Genomic DNA, 21,009 nt, shown 5'->3' with positions numbered 1-21,009 from the left:
TGTGAGATGGACCTGCACCAAACCTCAGATGTGAAGACCCTAGAGCTGTGGGGTGCTCAAAAGGCAAAATTGAAGTTTGCCAGTGGCATCTTTCTTTGCAAGAGACCAAGGCAAATTCCCCAAAGCAGGGATAGGGAGACCAGAGTCCTGACCTCCATCTGGGGCTTGACTCTGTTACTGTCTCTTTTGTAAGATCTCACCCCCCAAATAAGCATGATTCTTCCCCAGAGGCCTCCCTGGACCCCTTCCCTTTCAGTCCCCCCACCACGTAACCAGCTTCCAGCTTTGTGATCAATGATCATCATCTCCTGTCCAATGTCATCCCAGGGGGATGTGTTCAGGGATGGGGACTTCAGCCATCTCACATGCAGCTGCAATGCGCCACTGAAAACAGGCTCATCTTATTTCAGGCAGAACCTGGATTTGCAAACTCACCCTGAACCCATGCCAGGAGCACTGGCCACCTTCCCTGTATGGCTGGTAGAGGCACACCTGATCCCTGGGTTCGCACAGGTGTTGAGCACTCTAATAGTGGAGGGGCAGCTAGCGAATGCTGAATCACGAGGTAGCACATAGATGTATTTAGGTTACTGGCGCCTGCAGGGGATCCAAGGGCATGGTTTTGCAAGTGCTGACACCTGCCTTTGCAACCAGGGGCAGGCTGGGTAAGAAGAGCAGCTGCAGATAAGGAGGCTGTGGAGCCCTTGGCCCCTGGCTCCCCCACCCATGCTAGCGAGTGCCCCCAGGTGCATGTCAGGGTGGCAAATGCCAAAAGTGCTAAGTGATCCCAACGTGCCATGGTAACTGAGCCACAACAAGGGCGTGGGCACGACAGCACGTTTGTTCTCACCTGCGGACAGAGGCAAGCTCCATCCCAGCCAGTGCCGAGGGGCTGAGCAGGCCTGGCACACGTGAGCCAGCATTGGCGCTGCTGAGAGCAATCCCAGAGCCGAGCCCTGGCTGTCTCCTCCTGGACTGCTACAGCACTTACATAGTGCGTCATGGCAGAGGTGGCTGCGAGGGTAAGCAAATCAGGTCCATAGCCCAAAGAGGTGCACCAGATCCTCAGCCTCTCCTGAGACAAAGGATCCCGGTGTGGAGCATTTGTGCCACGTCCCAATGGGACTGAACCTCTGGCTTCAGAACAAAGAGCAACCACCTCTCCCATGGCGGTAGCCCTGGACTCACCCCCCTGGCATGATCTAGTCTCTAGAGAGAGGCAAAGAGCTACAGTACATGCAGGGGTTGCCTTAGATGAGTATTAGCTTTACACAGGCCTTCCTGCTGTTCCTCCTCCATGATCCCGCTAGTGGCCACTAGCCTTGAAGAGCCTCCTTTGTTGCCACTGAGCAATACAGGGGCACCCCCAGCTCTGACTTCTCCGTCAGGGGTGCATCCTCAGCCACTTCTAACAGCAGAGGCAGGCCTGCCTCCTTTTGCTTGGCTCAATTCTGGCTTGGGTGCTTTATTCCTATTCTCTACCTGTTGGGAATATTCCTTCCCCATTTGGTAACATGAAGACCTCTCCTATTGCTGGCCTTACGTGTTATCTGTGTACATATGCTGCGTGGGAGACTGGCCAGCCAGCAATGGGTGCCGCATGTACAAAGCACTGCTGCGGCAGCAGATCTGGCTCCTCTTCCTCCTTGAGAAACCCTGTGCAAGGCACTTGGGTCAAACCTCTTTCAAGCTTGGGTGCCTCAGCAAGCTCTGCTGCATGCAGTGGGTGCCCAGCACGTTGGCCGCCAGGTCAGTGACGAAGGGGCCTGACCTCGGAGTTGGGTGCTTGGGTGAGAACGGTGTGTTCCAGGCCTCGGTCACCTCTGTGCCAGGAGAACAATGACACTTCCCAACCTCACAGGGATGTCGTGAGGCTAAAGCCATTAAGGCCTGACAGAGACCAGTATACTTAACGAAATGAAATGAGGGCAGCCCCCCGACTGCAGCCTCGTGGAACGATGATGCTTCTGCCTTGGCCGTGGCTGCGTGCGTGTGCCTCAAGGAAGCTGCTCCCTGGCTCAGGTCCCCCCAGCCAACACCGAACGGGCAACAGCTGGGAATTCCCTGGAGCAACATGCGACTCCAGGTTTCCCTGCTACCCAGACTACAGGGATACTCTGGAGGGCTGGTGGTATGGATGAACGAACAGGAAGGTCACTAGTGATGGACTGCACCCCTAGGCAGAGGGCTGGCAAGAAGCCTAGGCACCATCACAGCCCATTGGGGGATTTTAATTTATATCAGTGAAAAGGGGATGCCGGGGGCTGTCTGAGCTACCCCGGGGCCTTACCTTTCACAGCCAAGGTGACCGCACCAATGACCATGATGAGGGTCTGCAGCGCATCGGTGTAGATGACAGCTGCCAGGCCACCTGCGCAAGAGAAACCAGGCACAGCGTCAGGGTCTCGGTCAGGACTGGGCCAGGGATGGGCTTTGCGGTAACTGCACAATAAAGCTAATGGTTCTTATGGAGATGTGTCTGTGGGTTATTGCCCTGCAACCCGTCACGGGCTTCCCAATGAGGACAGGGCCTGGAAAGACCTTTACTGAAGGAAAACAGGAGGACCAGCTCCGTTCACTTCCATGCAGCTAGGGGACCACAGGTGTGAGGTGAACGGGGAGGGGAATGACTTTGAGGAACCAGAGAAGCCATGATTCAAGGTGGCAGCCTGGCTGGGCTCAGAGCGCAGGGCACAAGGTCACTGGACTTCCACGCACAAGGCAGGGGCAGCACCAGCCCCAGTCATCAGCACCGGGCAGAGGTCTCCAGCCTTCAGCACACGGGGTCAGAAGGCAGGAAGAGAGACTCGCAGGGGCATAGTAGAGTCACGTGCTTAAGAGAGAGCCTGGCTGCTTCCCTTCAGCCAGCAAAGCAGGAACTTTTCGCTGGGCTTGTGGTTGGATTCGATGATCTCAAGGTCCTTTTCAACCCTAAGACTCCACGTTAAGCCCTTCTTTCTTTGCACCATTTTAAGATATTCCAGCAAATGGGCTCCTCCCACATCCCCTTGCTCACCCTCTTCCAGCCCAAATGCTTATGTTACCAAGCCATTCATTTCCTTCCTCTAATTAACATCACCCCATTGTCCCGTCTCTCCCCCTCGGGCTCCCTTGGGCAATTCCTCACCCTCCCTGAAGCTTATACCCACCCCAACCTTACCCATTCAACAGGGCCCCTATTAGTCACATAATTGAGTTGAGCCCTTGTCAATTCAGCCCTTTCATCCCCTCTTTGCCAACCAGTCCTTCTTCATCCTTGTTGTTGATGCAAGACAGCTCACCTTGTGACAGCAGAGTTATTCAGCTCATGGAAAACAAGGGCTTAAAAAGGAGCTGAGCCGTAAAGAAAATGGTTCAACATATGAACCGACTGCAACCCGGGCAACTGACTCACAGCCAAGTCCTTCTGGGTTTCAGACAATCGGCAACATCCGATTTGATGACCTGTTTTTTTAGAAATGTTCTCATGGTTCCATGAGTCAGGGGCCGCACCCAGTCCCTGAACCCTACGTAAAATTCCCGGCACCACCACGTGCTTTGTAGGCAGGAAAAAAAATGCAAGTGATTTGCTTGAGACTAGAGTCACAGAATCCACCACAGCTTGGAGGTACCAAAAGGGTGCATCGGTCTGACTGGCAGGGGACGGTCCCAGGCCAAATCGTGCACTGGGTGCACGCATGGGAGCTGATGAAGAAGGGAATATGCCACTGATGGCAATAACTGAGAGGCCGACAAAGGGTCCAAGCATGGGACTGAGAACAAGGAAGATACGAATCCTAATCCCAGCTCTGAACCCAACACCTCCGCACTTCACGAATCATCGGAAAAACAACTGCCGTGGATCCATCAACAAAACAGAAAGAATTCGACTTATTCCTGATCTTGCTGAGATGAGAGTTTCTGAGGATGGACTGGTTAACATTGGTGAAGCGCTCCGCAGACAAAGATCATTAAGGACTATCATAAGCAGGGCAGTTGATGGGGAAGTGTGTTAGCTGAGGTCCCTGAGATAAGCTGCGAGACCCTGTTACGAACCAAAACCATGATGGTTTTGTGCGTACATGGGGATGCACATGTATAACTGGGGCTGGTCCTGCTTTGAGCAGGGCGTTGGACTAGATGACCTCCTGAGGTCCCTTCCAGCCCTAATTTTCTATGATTCTATGGGAAAGGGACATTAAAGCACACACTGGAGAGAGAATGAGCTGTCAGAAGTTAAGAGCCCCATCGTGCGGTCTTCACACAAGCACTCCAGTTGACCAGGTTCATAAGTAGGACCACAAGATACAAGGGGGCCAAAAGGCAGCTCACTTTCTGCTCTGCACCAGCCTTCCCTCTCTCCCCCAGCCACCGAGCAACGCACCTGCAATGGTGTAGAGAGCCGTGACCACCAGCATCAGGACGGTGGAAAGGTAGAGGTTCCAGCCCAGGCAGACTTGCACAAACAGGGCCCCAGAGTACAGGTCAGTCTGTGTGAAACAAAACACAGAAATGTCTGAATGAGGCTCTATGAGGGTGCTGGGCAGTGCATGGGGACAGGGCTAGAGGCTGTACTTCCCTTTATCCTATGAATAGGGGTAGTGGGGAACAGCCAAACCAGAGCAAATATGAGCATGACAACTTCTCCCCTGTGCTGCAGTGCACCTGATGTGCCTGCAATAAGCCAGAGATGCCAGCTCATAGCACGGCTGACGTTCATCCCGTCAGAGGACTAGGAGAAGGGAGCTCTAATGGCCATTCACCATGCTGGACCCTGAGGGGGGATAAGCAGGAAGAAAACTCGGGGCTGCTAACCCAAATGTTTCTTGCTGTCCTAAAAGAGGGGTGAAGGACCTACAGAGCAGGGCCTAAGTTCAACAGGTCCCATCAGCTGGTGCTTCAAGGAGGGGGGGCACTTGGCACAGCAGATGGGGTGGAAGTCATTGATTTCCAGTCGCACTGAGCTGCAGACATGTCATGCCCTTGCACAGACCCAGAGCTCTGGGAGCAGAGCAACAGCTCACCCAACACCTAAGAAAAAAGCCAAAGGGCAGTGCAGGGCCGTCCTGAGCATGAAGACGCAGCTGGGCCTCTGTTTTACCAGCTCAGCACACCCGCTTGCCATCTTTCCACGCCGCCCCAGCCCCCAAGGCACACGTGAGCAATGCAGTAATGTAGAAAGGGGTGGGTGCTGGCGGCACTCTGCCTGTTACTTGACTGGATTTGTTCCTTTGGCACCCACATCACCTTTGAAAGGGCTGCCAAGATGCCACTCCTTGCCAGGTGCTGCCAAACGCTTCTGAGCTCCGGGCTGTCCGTGTCGGGGCAGCAGGCCATGAGCTGGAAGCCTCACGTGTGCGGGAGAGTGCATGGAGATGGGAGGGGATCTCAGGCAGATGGGATCCACATGAGCGTTGCCTGAGCACTGCTGTGACTGCAATTCATGGAAATGTGGTTCCTTCAAACGAGTCTGCCCAGGTAGCAGGCTAGCTATGGCACAGCTCAGCTCCCTGCCTGAGGACTTACCCAGCTGGGCATGCCACAGAGAGCACTGTGTCAGTGCAACTACACTGCTCTCAGTGCCTGAGCTGGGATGAACATGGGCTGGGGTGGGTCTAATGAGCTGCTTTCACTGTAGTGGGGATGTATCCACAGTCAGAAGGGAAGAGGGAGGGGTAGTTCATATCCCTCTGTGCCAACCTCACAGGGAATCAGGCCTCAAGTCAGCCAGAGATGCCATGGGAAGACCCCCCCTGACAGCCTGGATGGCAGGAGATGGTTAAGAGGGAGAGACCTTTTCCCAGCCACCCAGGGCCTGCGAGACAACGGTTAGAGCACAGTACCAGGAGTCAGGATAGCTGGGATCTACACCCGTCTCTGCTCTTGGCTTGCAGAGGACTGCTCTGCCCGAGGTTGACAACAGGAAAGCAAGGACAACAAATGTTGGCTCCCTGCCCTCCCGAAGTGCTGAGATGGGAGGAAAGCACTAACTAGAGTAACTAACACCCCACACGCTGGCTCTATCACCCATCCCAGGAGCTCAGCACGAGGACACCCCAGCATTTGGCATCTTCCTACACGGTCACACCTGGCTTGGTCTGGGCGATGGAGATGCGAGCTAGGCCAGTGATGGCAAGGGGAGCGGATTCCACCGGCCTTCACCTCCAAGTGCTGATGCTACCTCTCCACCCGCAGCTGCCCAGGCTCGATACCGCCCATCCAGTCAGCTCCACTTGACATCTTCTTCCCTTCACCTCGCTGGAACGCTTCCCCCAAACAAAGCATCAAGCATAGTCATGTGGGAACTGTCACGTGGTAGTAGCGTTGGGAGGATGAAAGCACCCTTACCCCATGGCAGCTCACTCCACATTCGGCCCTGGAGGAATATGGGTGACCTACTTCTGGATCAGTCTGGCACAGATTTGGTACCAGGGAGGCAACGGAGGTGATCACCACCCAGCCCTCTGTGAAGCTCTAATGGGAACTGGTCTACTTTCCCTGCGGCCTGAGAACAAACAGAAAACTGATAAACCTTTTATGTGTTCCTCAGTGGCGCTGGGACTCTGAGATCCTTTCAAGGCTGCCACACTATTAGCATAGCGAGGTGTGCAAACACCTACACATGATTTAGATGAACCCAGAGATTTCCAACAGGAATCCAGAGCATCCCAAACATTCAGCCCTTTCTGAGTTCTTTGCAACAGAACTGCTGAGTTATTTTTCTGTCATCAAAAAATGACCAAAAGCAAAGAGCTGGCATTTATCAAGGGCTGCCTTGAGTGTAATGGGGGCTGTCTTGAGTCCAACAAAAGGTTGAGAACTACTGCTGAGCAGCGAGATCTGCCTCCTGTCTTCCAAAGAGCTGGTCCCAGCATTACGCCATCTGTACTGAGCCAGGCAGGGCCCCAAGGTGTTCTTGTGCTCCCAGTACAATAAAGATGAAGGGAGCATACCAGGTTCATACTGAGCTCAGCAGGGCCTGATGCCAGCACGCCGCTGGCCCACATCATGGTTTGCTCAGAGTGGGGCATCAACGTTCGATCCCAGGATAGTGCCCATGTAACCAGCGGCAAGATCTGGACCATGGCACTCCAGATAAAGGCCATGGCTCCACTACCACCCCATACGTTTGCCAGTCCAAGGGGGAGCACAGCGCCAAGACCCTCCAGGTCACAGAACTGGGACTGGGATTTGCCCCTAATTGCACAACACTCCCAAGTGTAACAAATGACCACTTGATGTCCCCAAGCCAACCTTTCCATTGGAAAGTTCCCACCAGGTAAAGATGGCCTGTTCAAAGTGGATGTTTTCACTCATGTTTCCATTAAGGTTCCTCATTTTCCTCAGCTCTGGCTGGACCAGTCCAGGACCCCCCAGTTCATTCAGACCTCGGGTGCCCTGCGGAAATTGCGTACAAGGAAGGCTGTGCAGTAGCAGCCATGCTGGCAGCATCCACGATACAGGCCTCCCTCCTCTGGGAACACAACTCAAGTGACAGCTTTGCTCCAGCCCACAGCACTGATGGGACAGGCTCTGTCCTCTACCACCATCTGCTCCCAGCTCCTCAGCGGGGCAGCAGCTTCCACCACCGGTGATCCCATCGCAACTTCGGGCCAAGAGGATGAAAGGAGCAGCCTTGTTCTTTAGGACACCTGATGCCACTTCAGTTCTTTATTACCTTGCAGGCCAACAACCCAGCAAGCTTTCACTGTGCTCCCCCATCTACACCCCAGCCCATCTGGCAGAGCCCAGCTCCCAAGATCCTGTTTCCAAATTACTCCTCTTGGGTTTCTTAATGCTTTTTTTTTTTTTTTTTTGCAGCTATGTGCAAGTGATCCTAATCCCTCTCTAGGAGGAAGCTATGGCCTCACTGCCTGCCTTTCTTCTAATTTTGCTTGGGTGGAGGAGAGAAAAAAGCAGGAGCATGTGATTGACTCGTTCATAAGATGTCCCTAATACAAAAACAAGCTAATTAAAAGGCATGACCCACTCGTGAAGCAAGTCATTTCAGTCATAAAAGGAGGGCAAAAGCCTTTGAAGTCAGGCCCACTGGTGCTGTCAGGAGGATTGCTATTCCCTGCCTCCGAGTGACCTCATTGAGAAACCTGCTCTTCTCCGATGCCGTCAACACCTCACAAAAGACACAAAGGGCCTTTGCAGGGTTTGAATTTCACAGCTTTAGCCCTATGGCACTGGCAAAGCCAGGGCAGCAATAGATGAATTAGCTGTGAGATGGAGAAATTTGTTAGAAAAAGCTGATGCTCTTGACATGCTCACATGTGCTGCCCACCTGGTACAGGGTATGTGGGTCTTTTTAAGGGTTCCCATCTCTCCTTTAAAGGGGGCAACACATCGGAGACAGCTCATTTGGAGCTCCTGCTGTATGCTGATACACTACGTGGATAGCAGGGTCTAAGTCCACCTTCAGCACTGTAGTCCAAGCTCACGCAGAAGCCAAGAGAGCAAGCCCCGGATGGTGAAGCAGCCTCCATACACCTCTGACGGGAGCTGGCCACTTGAATGAACCAGCGTGTGGCAGGCTGAAGAGGAACAAGGAGCTATCTTTTCTAGAAAACCGAGGGAGCAAGAAACACTGTTAATTAGCTTAGGGGCATGGGGATTTGAGACCAACGTGGCATCTCCAAGGATACCAGGTAGGGAAAAAAATGAAGAACTAGTGACCCTCACGCTTCAGGGCAATCCCAGCAAGGGACAGGGTGACGTTTCCACCATGGGGTGGTAACACCCTGGTGAGCGCATTGCTGGTTTCACAACGCTGCCTCTCAAGGCCCCAGCCATGGGGATTTGGTGACACAAGACTGAATCAGTTTATCTCGGGGCAGCTCTGCCTCTCTACACACAAATATTCATCCCAGCTCATCACACCAGCTATAGCATCCAAATCCACCCTGAATAGGGCTAGATGCCAGTGTAATCTCCCCGATGAATCCGGTTTCTGGATTCTGCGTGACTCAGAGACTAGGGAAATTCAGCAAAGCAAAGAAGCTGTCACTTTAGCAGAGAAAAGGCACAGGGTGGGCCATGTAGGGAGTGTCTCTCAGTTTCAAGCACTGAGCCCAGGTGAACAGAAAAACACCAGAAGAATAGGCAAGTATTTGGGGCATGTGGCTGTGATCTTTGCAAGGCAGGAAAAATCCAGCCAATGCAATTAAGGTGCAAAGTTCATAATCTTTGGGGTTCTCAGACTGGGGATGTTCAGAAGGTGAGGTGAGATGATCACACCAGTTCCCTTCTGCCCTTCAAAACCAGGAATAAGTAGCAGGACAACAGCTGCTTGGAGCTGTGCACAGCAGGTGTGTGATCCATGCCCAAGGGAAACCTAGCCTCAATACGCGGCAACCTGCTCCATTACGATGGGTGAGATGGCCCCAGAAGAGAGGGCAGCTGGGACAACTTGGAGAGAGACTCCATATTGCACAGCCCCCACATGGACCAAGATGTGCCAGGACTGAGAACGGCAAGCCAGTCCTTCTGAAGATCCCACTCCACTGCTGGATTGAAGAGGCTTAGCAACTATAGACAATTCTCCTTGGGATCCATAACAGGTGCAGTGAGGGAAGTTATATAGGTACAGAGCCTACGGCATCTCTCGCTCTGCTTCTTCCACCAGCTTCCTAAGAGCAGCAAGGAGTTCTCTCCTGGACACTGCACAGACGAGGTGCGAGGGACCAAGGGCTGCAGGAAAACATCAGCCAGACAGATATGGAGGGACTATAGAAAGGATGTAGACAAATTGGACAGAGTCCAGTAGAGGACAATGAAAATGGTTCAGGGGCTGGGGCACATGACTTGTGAGGAGAGGCTGAGGGAACTGGGCTTATTTTATCTGCAGAAGAGAAGGTTGAAGGGGGGATTTGTTAGCAGCCTTCAACTCATCTGACCCCAGCGCTCTTTCCTGCCCAGGGCAGGGGGTCGGACTCGATGATCTCCTGATGTCCCTTCCGATCCTAATATCTGTGAATCTATGAATCCCTGCAGGGGCGTTGCAAAGGGGATGGAGCTGGACTGATCTCAGTGGGGACAGATGGCAGGACAAGGAGCAATGGGCTCAAGTTGCAGCAAGGGAAGTTGAGGTTAGATATTAGAAAAAACTCTCATGAGGAGGGTAGTAAAGCACTGGAACAGGTGACCCAGAGAGGTGGTGGGCTCTCCATCCTTGGAGGTTTCGAAGACCTGTCTAGACAAAGCCTTGGCTGGGATGAGATAGTTGGTGATGGTCCTGCTTTGAGCATGGCGTTGGACAAGGTGTGACCTCCTGAGGTCCCTTCCAACTCTCATTTTCTATGATTTGATGATTCTGCAACAGGTCGGGCAATCATCTCCTCACTTCCATATCTAACTGGTGTTCCACCTACAACACCATCACTGCAGTGCCTCCAGCTCTGAAGTGAGACACAGCAGCTGCTACTTAACAAATGAAAACAACGCTCCAGAACTAGGCTAAGCCAGGAAATAATAGAGCCAGTTGAAAGCCCCAGGATGGAGGGAGAAAGCAATCCCCCAAAGTGGCATGTGGCCAGCTGCTCTTGCAACCAGCTTTGATTTTGGAAACCTGCTGTGGGATCTTGAATGGCGATGAGTTATGAAGAGCCAGGAGGTGACACCTACCAGAACACCGCAGCAGTATGCCAGGCCCTGGAGTCCATAGCAAGGACCAGGGAGCAGTGTCACCTGGTGAGCACCACCAGCTGCTGCTGGTTCAAGATGCTCAAATGACAATCTGGCTTTGAGACCATTGATGATTTATATAAATGGTCATTTCTTGGGTGGTAACAAGTGAGGCCAGGGCGCCACTGAGTCAAGGGCGGCATTGATGGTGAGAGCCAGTCCCCACCCCAGCTTGCCTGCAGATTAACCAGTCAAAGGGGACAAGAGCCCAGAGCAAAGTGGCACGCCCAAGGCCATGCAACAGGTCAGTGGCAGAGCTGGGAGTAGCGCCCTACTCTCTTGACAGCGGAGGCAGGTGCAGTTCACCAGCCCAGGCTGAAATGCCTCTTCAGTACAAGGGCAATAACTGAGGAAACCTCATTGATCCCACGCTCGCTTTCCAACGTTTTTCCCCATCGGAGAGCTGCGCTCCCTGCAGAAGGGCAGGTGCATTACTGCAGTGCCAGGGGATCCAACACAGCTAATGACAAGCATCTGAAGCATTATTTTAAACACTTTCTAGCTGCTGCCCTCCTTGTCTCTCTGAACAGGGCAGGGAAGATACCATTGCCTGGATCCAGGCTCCAAATTAGCGCTGTGTTGCATAGAAGCAGATTCAACAGCCAAAGCATTTCAGAGCAAGCTGGAAAAGTAGCAGCCTACCTGCAGGGAAGGAGAGAGCTCCTGAAACAGGCTGGAGTCTACAGGACAGAGCCAGGGATGCACCCGCTGGCTCCAAGCACCCCCTGGTGGGGAACTAGCTTGTTGGACCAGAAGCAACAGTCTGCCTGTAGCTCTGCAACACCAGCAACACATCCCTGGCTCTCCCGGTCTCATGGCAGGACCTGATCAGACAATGCATCACGCTCCGCAGCCCCTAGCCCCGGAAGCCACACAGATTCATTTCCTACAACCTGTCCCCTCCTTCCAGACTGAGCCAGGGCTCTCTACCCATGCAGAACTGACAGGGCTCAGGACCAGAGGCCTCTTTGCTACCTGCAGCTCCCCAGGTCCCTTTGCAAGCCCCTGCATGCTTTGCACTGGGACACAGCTGAGTTAGCAATGAAGAAAACCTTGCTAAACAGAAAACCTTGTCATCCTCCCTCAAGCAGGGGGTTGGACTAGATGACCTCTGGAGGTCTCTTCCAGCCTGACTTCTCTATGACTAAGGATGCCAAGGTACCAAGGAGGCTGCCGAGAGAAGCACAGCTAGAAAGCTCTTGAAATGAAGCCCAAGCTGCACCTCCCAATGGAAAAATTCCAGAGAATCCACCTTTCCTTAAGGTGCTTGGACCATCCTATAAACTACACCAACTCTCCCTTCACCTACTCCATGACACCAAAACCAAGCCCAAGGCACTCGCTCCTAATTCGAGTCCTCCAGTTCACAGGAAAGCTCCACTCAAACTCTATTTTCTTCTTCCCTGTTAAATGTGATAAGCCTTTTCCACATATGCCCTGCAGGAAGCATCTGTGCTGGAGAGCCTGCCAGGGACAGCACATGGGGTCCAGGCTTGGGGGCTGTTTGCAGAGGCCAGCTAGTCCTCAGCATGTGTGGCTTGTCTGGATGCTGGTCCTTCCCCCATCCACATATGAGGCATTTCCAGGCTCTGCCTCTCCTGACACCTCTTGCAGCTGCTTTTATCCCATCCTGCTCTGTTTCCGGGCTGCCACAAATGTGACATCCTGCTGGGTATCAAATACACTCCCAGAGGCCACCACCACACAGATGTTCTTGCTGCCGTGGCCTTTGCCCAGGGTTCACAGGCCAACGTTAGTCCAGCAAACCTGGAGTTTCACAGGCATTGAGACAACAGTCAGCTGGGGGTTACTCACCGATATCTTGGTGAAGACAGACAGCAGAAGCGAGAGGCCCGAAAGGTACGTGCGGATCCGCTCACCTCCAAACCTCCTCTGCAGGTACTCGGGCACAGTGATGATCTGAGACAGGGAAACAAGGAGCACAGTCACTGCATGGCACCGCAGCCTTGCCTAAAGGCACCTGCAGCCCAAATGGATACAGGGGAGGTAGATGAAAAGTGCCAGGAGGATGCTGGATAGCTAAGAGAAACCCTGGGGATACCTCCCCCTGGAGTCAGGGGACAGGAACAGCTGCTTTCCCACTTATCCCAACAGAAGGGGGTTATTACAAGAGGGTCACACAGGAAGCAAAGGGCCAGGTCCTGCCTGGAGTGTCTCTGCCTGACCCCAGAGGCAGCATGCGAGTCACCAATGATGAGAGCAGGGAAGTCAGGGTGCACTTACCCCTGCAGAGATGTAGACAGGCACAAACACCCATGCCAGTGCCAGCAGGACATACGTGGCCTACAGAGAAGCAGAAGCAAAGTCTGAATTACTGCTGCGCCATCTGCAGAAGGGGCTGCAACTTAAGCACCACTGGGTCCCAGCCCAGAGGCTTGCCCTGGGCCCAGCCCTGCTTTTAGATACAGACCTGTGACTCCCACTGGCTTCAAGGGTGAGCTTCCCAGCTACACAGGCCTGACAGACCCCCCTCGCCCCCTAGTCCTTAGCTCCTGGCTTTGCTCTCACAAAGTGTTCGTGTGACCTTCTTGCACACTAATTGAGGGGATCAGGGCCCAGGGCCTTATGCTGGAGGGGAAGCCTTTGGAGGTGATGTTCAGAAAACCAAAAGACTGGCTACTAGCCTATCACTGTGGAACCACCCGCCCTGGGAGATGGCTGCAAGGTTGGACATGGGACCTCTGCAAGAATTTAAGGCCTGGGTTCTTCAGCAGATCCCAGCATGCCAGCCGGTGAAGGGGACAAGCTGGGTGCAGACACGTGACACATTTATCCCAGAGTAATTTACCCCAGATCTCATCCCACAGTACATGTACTCTGCAGTACAGAGCACATACAGCCAGCACTCTCAGATGGGCTGCCCAAAGCAGGTGCTACCTCAGTGCCTGGCCACTTAGGGGTGGGGGTAATTTGAGAGTAAGCATGCTGTGTGTCCATGCCCCATGTCATCCTCCTCCCTTGACACATTAACTCTTCTCAGCCCCAGCAGGGTTACTTGCAAATGGTGAGGTAACCCCTTCTGTAGGGCAGGGTTTGCTGTCCCAGGGAGCTCCAGTGATGACCTGCTTAATAACATGAAGGGATTCTTACATTCCACTCAAATCCGGTGACGGCGATGCCCCCCGCAGCTCCCGTTCCTGCCAGTCCAATGAAGAGCCCAGATCCTTCGCTGCTCGCAAAGAGGGAGGCTCCGATCTGCAAAGCAGAAACAAGAAGCACCGTTGGTGCAAGCGGCTGAGCTGGGAAGCAGCCTCTTGGCAGTGGCCAGCTTACAGAAGCCTGCTCCAATGTGACAGTGGAACCACAGACCTGGGTTGGTTTCAAGCAGGGCTGCAGCTACCCAGGATGGCACTGAGCAGGCATCAATGCCTGGCAGACTGCAAAGAGCCCCCCTGGCAATGAGGCAGTGCTGTGCAAGCTGGCTAATGTGTGCCCCATCCACAGGCACTGGTGGGGACAATCACCCAGCGTGGAAGACCTCCGTCCACACCAGCAAGAGAGGCCTCGCTGCTCTCTCTTTCCTGGGGGCACTTGGTCTGCCACAGACCCCCTGGATGTGGGACCTGAACCTGCCAATTGTCCTCCTGTGTGGAGGTGGAAGGGAAGGAGATGGCATTTACTTACAGGCCACCAAGCCATGTTCCTGCCTGCAAGGAAGTAGCCGCTCAGCGTGTTCCTGTTTACCCTGCACAAGGACTGAGAGGAAACAGGCATTAGCATGGGAAGGGCCCAACCCAGCTCCTGCAGACCCATCCCAGCACGTGACCCAGGGGCAGAAGACTTTGGACAAGTGACAAGAGCTGTGTCAGTGATGTGAGCCGGCAGCAGTGCCCTGAGCAGGATGCAGCCCGTCAGGAACTAGAGCAGCTCAGAAAGAACCTCTCAGACAGGGAATCCAAGAGGATGGGTACATCCAACCCCCAGTGCTAAGCAGGATGCTTGGCTACGGGGTCAAACCCTTTGCCAGCTCACACAGCAAGGCTCAAGCTACAGTTCCTCCATGGCCCCCAACTACAGGCCACTTAATGGCTAGAGCCAGGCCTGCTTACATCCAGCAGAGAGCTCTTAAGACATGTCAATGCACGTCTTTCTGTGGACTGAAGTGGGTAATACATTATGCTCCTAATGCCAATCCAGGGAGTACAGAGACTCCCCTTCAGGTCAAGAGGCAGAGGGACATCTGTCCATAAGTCTCGGGTCTTCCTCCATCAGCCACAATGCAATTTCCAGGGAGCATGTGTGCACACAGGCACGCATGGCTTAATTACTGAACCTAAGAGAGAGAGGACAGGCTCTACACACTGCTTCATCAGAAACATTGTTCTTTATCACAGCCCATGCATGATGCAGTGGCTGCGAAGCCCCAAGCAGAGGTATCCTTGTCTACTTCAAGTGCATTTCAGCCTACAGAAGAGCTTGATCCTAGAAGGCACCGAGAGACTTCTCACCCTAATCTCATCAAACACTTAAGCACAGGCTTAATTTGCAAAGCATCCTCCGAACATCTTTGGGTCAGCGCTGATCAGTGTGTGTGATGAGATAATTGTAAGTTCTCACAGGCAAAGCTATACATGAAATTGCCAGGAACAACCTGTCCAAGAGCTGCTTCACAGCCAGTGCAGACTGCTAAGAGATGCTGGAGTAATTCGAGATAGGTAGGTAACAGTCCTGGGTGCACTGGGAACAACATCAACAGATCCTAGGGAATACATTGCTCAGAAGCATCCAACACAGAATACTTGACTTCATTTCACTGTGCCAGGGCTGGAAGTTGAGGCAATGCAGTTATGAATGAGAATGCAATCATTACAAAATGTTCTGTACTATGCCAGTCTTACTAGGAAAGAGTGAGAGCGCTTCTCTGGTCCCAGAAAGGTGAGAATGCCCCTGTGGCCCCAGGAGCACTAGAAACAGCAGGTATGCTCCACCCAGACACCTCTTTTGTCTGCCCCAAAAGCTGCAAGCTCTGAAAGCCCACCCAGAGAAGCAATGCTAGGCTGAGGGGGCTCTCCTGCCCACACAGCAGGGCATTCTCCAGATCTCATCACTGCTTCCTGTCAGGTTTCTCATTCAGAGGGGGTAGTATTGGAAACTCAACTCGTGTGTCACAGCAAGAGGCTCTCTAAAGAGAAGATTTAAATCTCCAGCTGGGCTTAGTTTTCCTGTGGTCTGGCACCAGTTATTGGGTTAGGGTCCATGACAATCCAATAGCCAAGAATCAACGAGGAAACTGAACAGAAGTTATCCATAGGCCAAAATTTCATGTCTGCTTGCTGTCATGCAGCAGGATGCATGGGGGTGGACTGGTCATCAGAGGTCCTGACATCCATGGAAAGCCTCTTGGAGCTGTGTTCAGCATCTCCAGCAGCCAACTAACCACTCTGAAACTATGCCACAGACAGCTAGAGCCAGATCTCACAACCCCTCTTCATACAGGGAACCCTTCTCCATTGGGCTACTGGGTTGTGCGGACTCTGCATTCAAAGCTACGTGGGGTGGACCGGGTCACAGTACACAGCACTTTGGAAACATTTAGGATAGACTCAGTGGGAGCTGAGTGCTCCCAGCACCTTCCAGACTCAAGCTGAGAAAGCCTGAGGCTAAAATGCAAGAGGAAAATAAAGTCATCAACCAGCAGGGATTTCAGAATGGCAGCTCCGGATTAGTTTAGGTGCTGCCTGAGAGAGGAACAGAGAGGTTTCACAGACCAAAGCACACATCAACCAATGAAACAAAAGACCCTCTTACCCATATTCCCACTGCTATGTTTAAGGCAAAATAAACCGCGATGACAATTATGTCCGCCACGCTGAACTGCTGCAGAGGGAGGAAGGATCCAGCCGTAGAATTGCTCTCCATCCTCCTCCACTCCCAGCCCGGCCCCAAGCAAGAGCCACAGCATCCAAAGGACAATAACCGACTTAGTAACTCGTTAGCAGTTGGTGGGAATTGATCATTAAACCAGGCAGAGCTGTGATTTCCACTCTGAAGGTGCTTGTGTGGACAGATTGGCAGTCAAAGTGCAGCCTGGCGTCCATCTCCCACCCCCTTCCTCCTAGCGTATGGTTGCTCAGGGACGCACAGCAAAGTCCAGTAAATTAGGCAGCTGCTGAGTCGTAAACATACCATTTCTGGCTGCCTGCAAACAACAGAAGGTAAAGGGACTCCACATATGCTCACGTTTGAATGCGGATGCTCCTATGTAATAATCCTGGAGACACATTCCTCAAGTATCGAGCCAGGGATTCCTCCTTTAAACAGGCTGTAGGCTACTCGAGGCATGGTCGTCCTCTCCTTCACTCCTTGCAGAAGGAAGAAGGCTCATAAATGGGCGAAGGAGGTATTGCAAGCACCAATGACCTGAAACTAAAGCAGACGTTTGGATTAAATCAGTGGCACTCATACCATTGTATTTAGAGTCTCCATTGCCCAGAGTCCATTTCATTGATGTACAGAACAAGACGTTACAGGATTCTATAGGTGCCCATGAGCTTCCTTTCCCCCAGAGAGCTATACAACAATAACATTTGAGAAGTAGCTTAAGGCAGAAGCTTCCAAACTATAGGAACAATTTAACATCAGATCAAGGGTTTTACTGAGAAACATTTATGAAGAGATGAGACTGTTCCCTCAAGACTATGAGGGCACGTTAAGGGAGCCCTTGAACAGCTGTAGTCTTTAATAGACTGTAGGTGTGGAAAAGCAATGCCCCCATGGACATTATGGTTTAAAAGTGTTGGCCTGGGTTCTTGGACCACGTGTTTCTTTCCAGCCAGACATCCTGTGGTTGAAAGATTTACCATGAAAGTGATTTTTATATCACAAAAAGCTGAAGGAAAGCAAGCAGCAGCAACCACCAAGATAACTTCTCTTCACCCACAACACCCGGGCATTGGGCCATGACAGGGAAATAAAAGCTGACATATATGGTTCTTACTACTCGTGTTGAAAGGGATAAGGCCCTGAAATCAGCTTTTTGATCTAGAAAAGGGGTGGGCAACTTGTTGCATACGTGCCTCAAGTGGCATAGGCAGCCTATGCGTGTGGCAGATCAGAAAAGGGGAAGAGAACGAGAGATACAGTACGGAGCGGAAAGGGGAGCAGCAGATCAGTTCAGAAGCAGAGGGCAGGAAGCAGAAAGTAGAGCAGTGAATCAGGGAAACGAAGGAGATTGGAGTAGCACTTGAGGAAAGTGCAGGGCTAACTTGTGGCATGCCTGCCAAAAAGGTTGGTCTCCACTGATCTAGAAGGTCAAAGGGCTGCTTGAACCTAGCAGCCCACCAGCCTCGCAGGACTAGGGTAAGTTGGTTTCTGTGAGCAAAAGCACACAAGGAATATCATCATCATGTGCAGTCACCAAGTGGCCAGGTACCCACGGACAGCCGAGTTGGCTGAGAGCAGCCTTCCTATGTGCCTAGTGAGACTCAAATTCATAGCTGTAGCAAGCAGCTGCAGTATGGTGCTCTCTTCCCTCTGCAACAGGACTCTTCTACTTAGCTGTGACCATAAAACCACAGAGGGCCAAAACAGAGCCCATAGGCCTGACACAGAGACCAGCACTAACACCCAGTCGAAAACCACCTTCAACTCTAGCACGGGAGAGCAGCAGAAAACCCCAGCAGCCTGCATCTTAGTTCATCTGCTTTCTGAGCAGCCTGAAGGTATCTCCATGCCTGCCTCTCTTCTCTGCTCCAGCTGAAGTCTTTCAATGAGGCAAGGCTACAAATGCCCCTCTGTTAAAGAACCAGGCTCCTCGAGCCTCACATGTGGGTACAATATTCTTCACTTCCTGCCAGAAATTACCAAGTATAACCTTGCCATACACCTTATTCACAGTGGGTAGTTTGCTCGACATTAAAACATTATCACTCTGGTTTGTGAAGCCCCTTGCCATCCTCAAAGCACCTGAGTAAAGGGAAAACAGAGTGAGACATGGCATTTGCTTTCAGTGCATCTGATACCAAGTGTCAGTCAAATTACACTTTGCTTAGCTAAGTGATGCCCTTTTATTTAAGAAGGAGGTGGCATACAGTCGTCACTGCATAAGGGTTGCACTGCTATAATGACCATAAGTGACTTGAATAGATTCGCAGTACATCTTTCTAATATCTTGATACAGCTCTGGATACTCTCACATCAGCAAATGCCGAGTGCTTTTGACCTTAAATTCTAAGTCCTCAAGCCTGCTGACCTATGACAGTTTAACCTAGATTTTTCTTGGAGCCTTATGATGTTAATGTGTCATCTTAGTGTATCTAGTAACACCACTTGGTTATACTTTAACTCTAGTAGGTTATTAAACAATCAAGGCAAGCGTACTGTATTTCAACATTTACCACATGTAGCACGTGTATTTCTGGAGAGGAAACACCAGAAATCAACTTTAGGGATAAGATAACAGCCTTATGAAAGCAAAACTTCCTGGGATTATCAGAAAGGACAATAATGTTTGAGTTGACACTAGGGGATTGTTTTGTTTTGTTAAGCAAGCAGATAGCTCCTCAACAACTCAAATAGCAATGGATTGACTGTTGGCAAACGGAGGAGCCATCCTGCAGCCGAGCAAAAGTTTGTTCATGCCCTTGGATGATAGAAAGGCGTTTCTCACTTCGTTTTCCTTTGTTAATGTTGCCAAAGGCTGTTAATCACTTCTATTTTTGCCAGTGCCAAAAGGACTGACAGTCATTGGCAGGCATTTGAAATTAGGAACTGACCCAAAACACCCCAAATTCAAATGCCAAATACAGTCTTTCTGTAATGGAGCAGAACAAAACTCTAAATCCTAAACACACACAACTTGGGAGCTCAAACTCCAAATCCAGAGTTTAGCACAAGGCAGAACGTGTTTCAGATCAGTCTATCATAGCACCGCCTATTATTTTTGCACAATACTTCCTAGATAGAAGATGGCCCTGTTGCCAGCTTGATTGTAACATTTGAGCTGAAGTGCCCCCCAGCATGCGTGTGCCAGCTTCAAGCTGAAGATTTTGGGCAGAAGGAAGGAGGACAAAGAGGCTGAGGTTCAGCATTTCTACAAGTGCTAAAAATACTGAGGCCTTTTCTGAGAGAGGCCCTCTGCTTTGGAATAGGAACTTGAAATTCAGCATGGAGCAAACGAGCTGTGCATCAGAGATGTGCCTTTTACCATCGCACATTCAACCCAAGTTCTGAATCCTTGGGGAAAAAAAAGTTACCGAACCTAGACAAATAAGAGGCTTAGCAACAACTAGAATCTGGTGTTTCCACTATACAGTATATGCAAAGTCTCACCAGCTTAAATCACCAAAGATGCTTTCATGTATAAAAAAAAAAAACCTCACCAATTTAAGCCGGACTGTGCAAACTGAACTGAGACATTACTTAATTTCTGAGCGTTTGATCTTGAAACCCAAGTATTTTATTAACATAGTTTGCATTTAATTAAGATGATAAAGGGTTTGCATAGCCAAAGCTGGACCCAGGTGTCAGTTGTTATAGCCAGAACCTCTGGGAGTTTTTCAGGTCCCTGAACTCAAGCGTCTAAGCTGACAGCACATATGTTTAGCGCAGCTGTGCCCTCCAAAGAGCTTGTCAGACCTGCTCAGGGATCTCTGTAACTACCTACCTCATGGACCTGGTGATTTGAGGGAGAGGGGCATGGGTTTTCATTCTGTAATGTACAAAAGCAGAGGGCCCGAAACCTAAGCTGGGCTCCCCACTGCTGTTGCTGTGCCTGCTCATCTGTCTCTATGCCACCCTCTAAGCACACCTGCAGACTGGAAAAAAACCCCAAGGAAACATTAGATTCCTGTTTGCAACACAATGGCTTATCGCTAATGAAGCATACAGATATTTAGTTGCCATTGCTCATCAACAGCATTCAAAAAGGATCCTCTACAAATGAACGATTATGGAGCCAGACCAACCTAATGAAGCGTTTGTGGATATGTGCACACCTGGATAACGAATGTTAAAGGAAGCCCAAGCCTTTCAGGCTTCGTCAACAGCAGGACACAGCATAGAAATTGATGCAGTGACAGCAAATAAGTACACACATTTATTATGGATGAGCCCTGTTGGTCTAAAAGCACCAGGCACACCTAGGATGCTATATGGAACTATGTATGATTGCCGCTTCATGCAATTAGTGAAGTGCAGCAGTTCAGCAATTATTTTCTCCCCCACACCCTTCCCCAGTTTCACAATAAAGCAACATAACAGAACCAATTAGTTGCCCTATTGCCTTAGCACATACTCTGAGCTTATACAAATAAGTCAAAGGTACCTGAATGATTCTTCCAATACTGCCACACACCCAGCAGCAATTCATGATGAAGCCAC

The 21,009-nt window shown here is 51.3% G+C and overlaps 1 protein-coding gene across 3 annotated transcripts in view; it reads right to left on the bottom strand.

The window, feature by feature from the left end:
- SLC5A10 (solute carrier family 5 member 10) overlaps positions 1–16,632 on the bottom strand; it is a 55,159-nt gene extending 38,527 nt beyond the window's left edge. The window contains exons 1-7 of one of the 3 annotated variants that reach the window (XM_019494573.2): positions 16,438–16,632; positions 14,314–14,385; positions 13,780–13,884; positions 12,913–12,972; positions 12,484–12,588; positions 4,364–4,469; positions 2,291–2,371 (exon numbers count right to left, since the gene is read on the bottom strand). In XM_019494573.2, coding sequence (XP_019350118.1) covers positions 2,291–2,371; positions 4,364–4,469; positions 12,484–12,588; positions 12,913–12,972; positions 13,780–13,884; positions 14,314–14,385; positions 16,438–16,548 — 640 coding nt within the window. In that variant the 5' untranslated portion in view covers positions 16,549–16,632. The remainder of the gene's footprint in view (positions 1–2,290; positions 2,372–4,363; positions 4,470–12,483; positions 12,589–12,912; positions 12,973–13,779; positions 13,885–14,313; positions 14,386–16,437) is intronic. The other 2 variants (XM_019494574.2, XM_019494576.2) reach the window with 2 other exon arrangements.
- Positions 16,633–21,009: the final 4,377 nt, after the last annotated feature.

Source organism: Alligator mississippiensis, chromosome 13 (assembly GCF_030867095.1).
Source record: "Alligator mississippiensis isolate rAllMis1 chromosome 13, rAllMis1, whole genome shotgun sequence".
In the NCBI taxonomy this organism is placed as follows: domain Eukaryota; kingdom Metazoa; phylum Chordata; order Crocodylia; family Alligatoridae; genus Alligator; species Alligator mississippiensis.
Note: the sequence above shows the minus strand (reverse complement) of the source record. Positions and strands in the feature narration are given on the sequence as shown.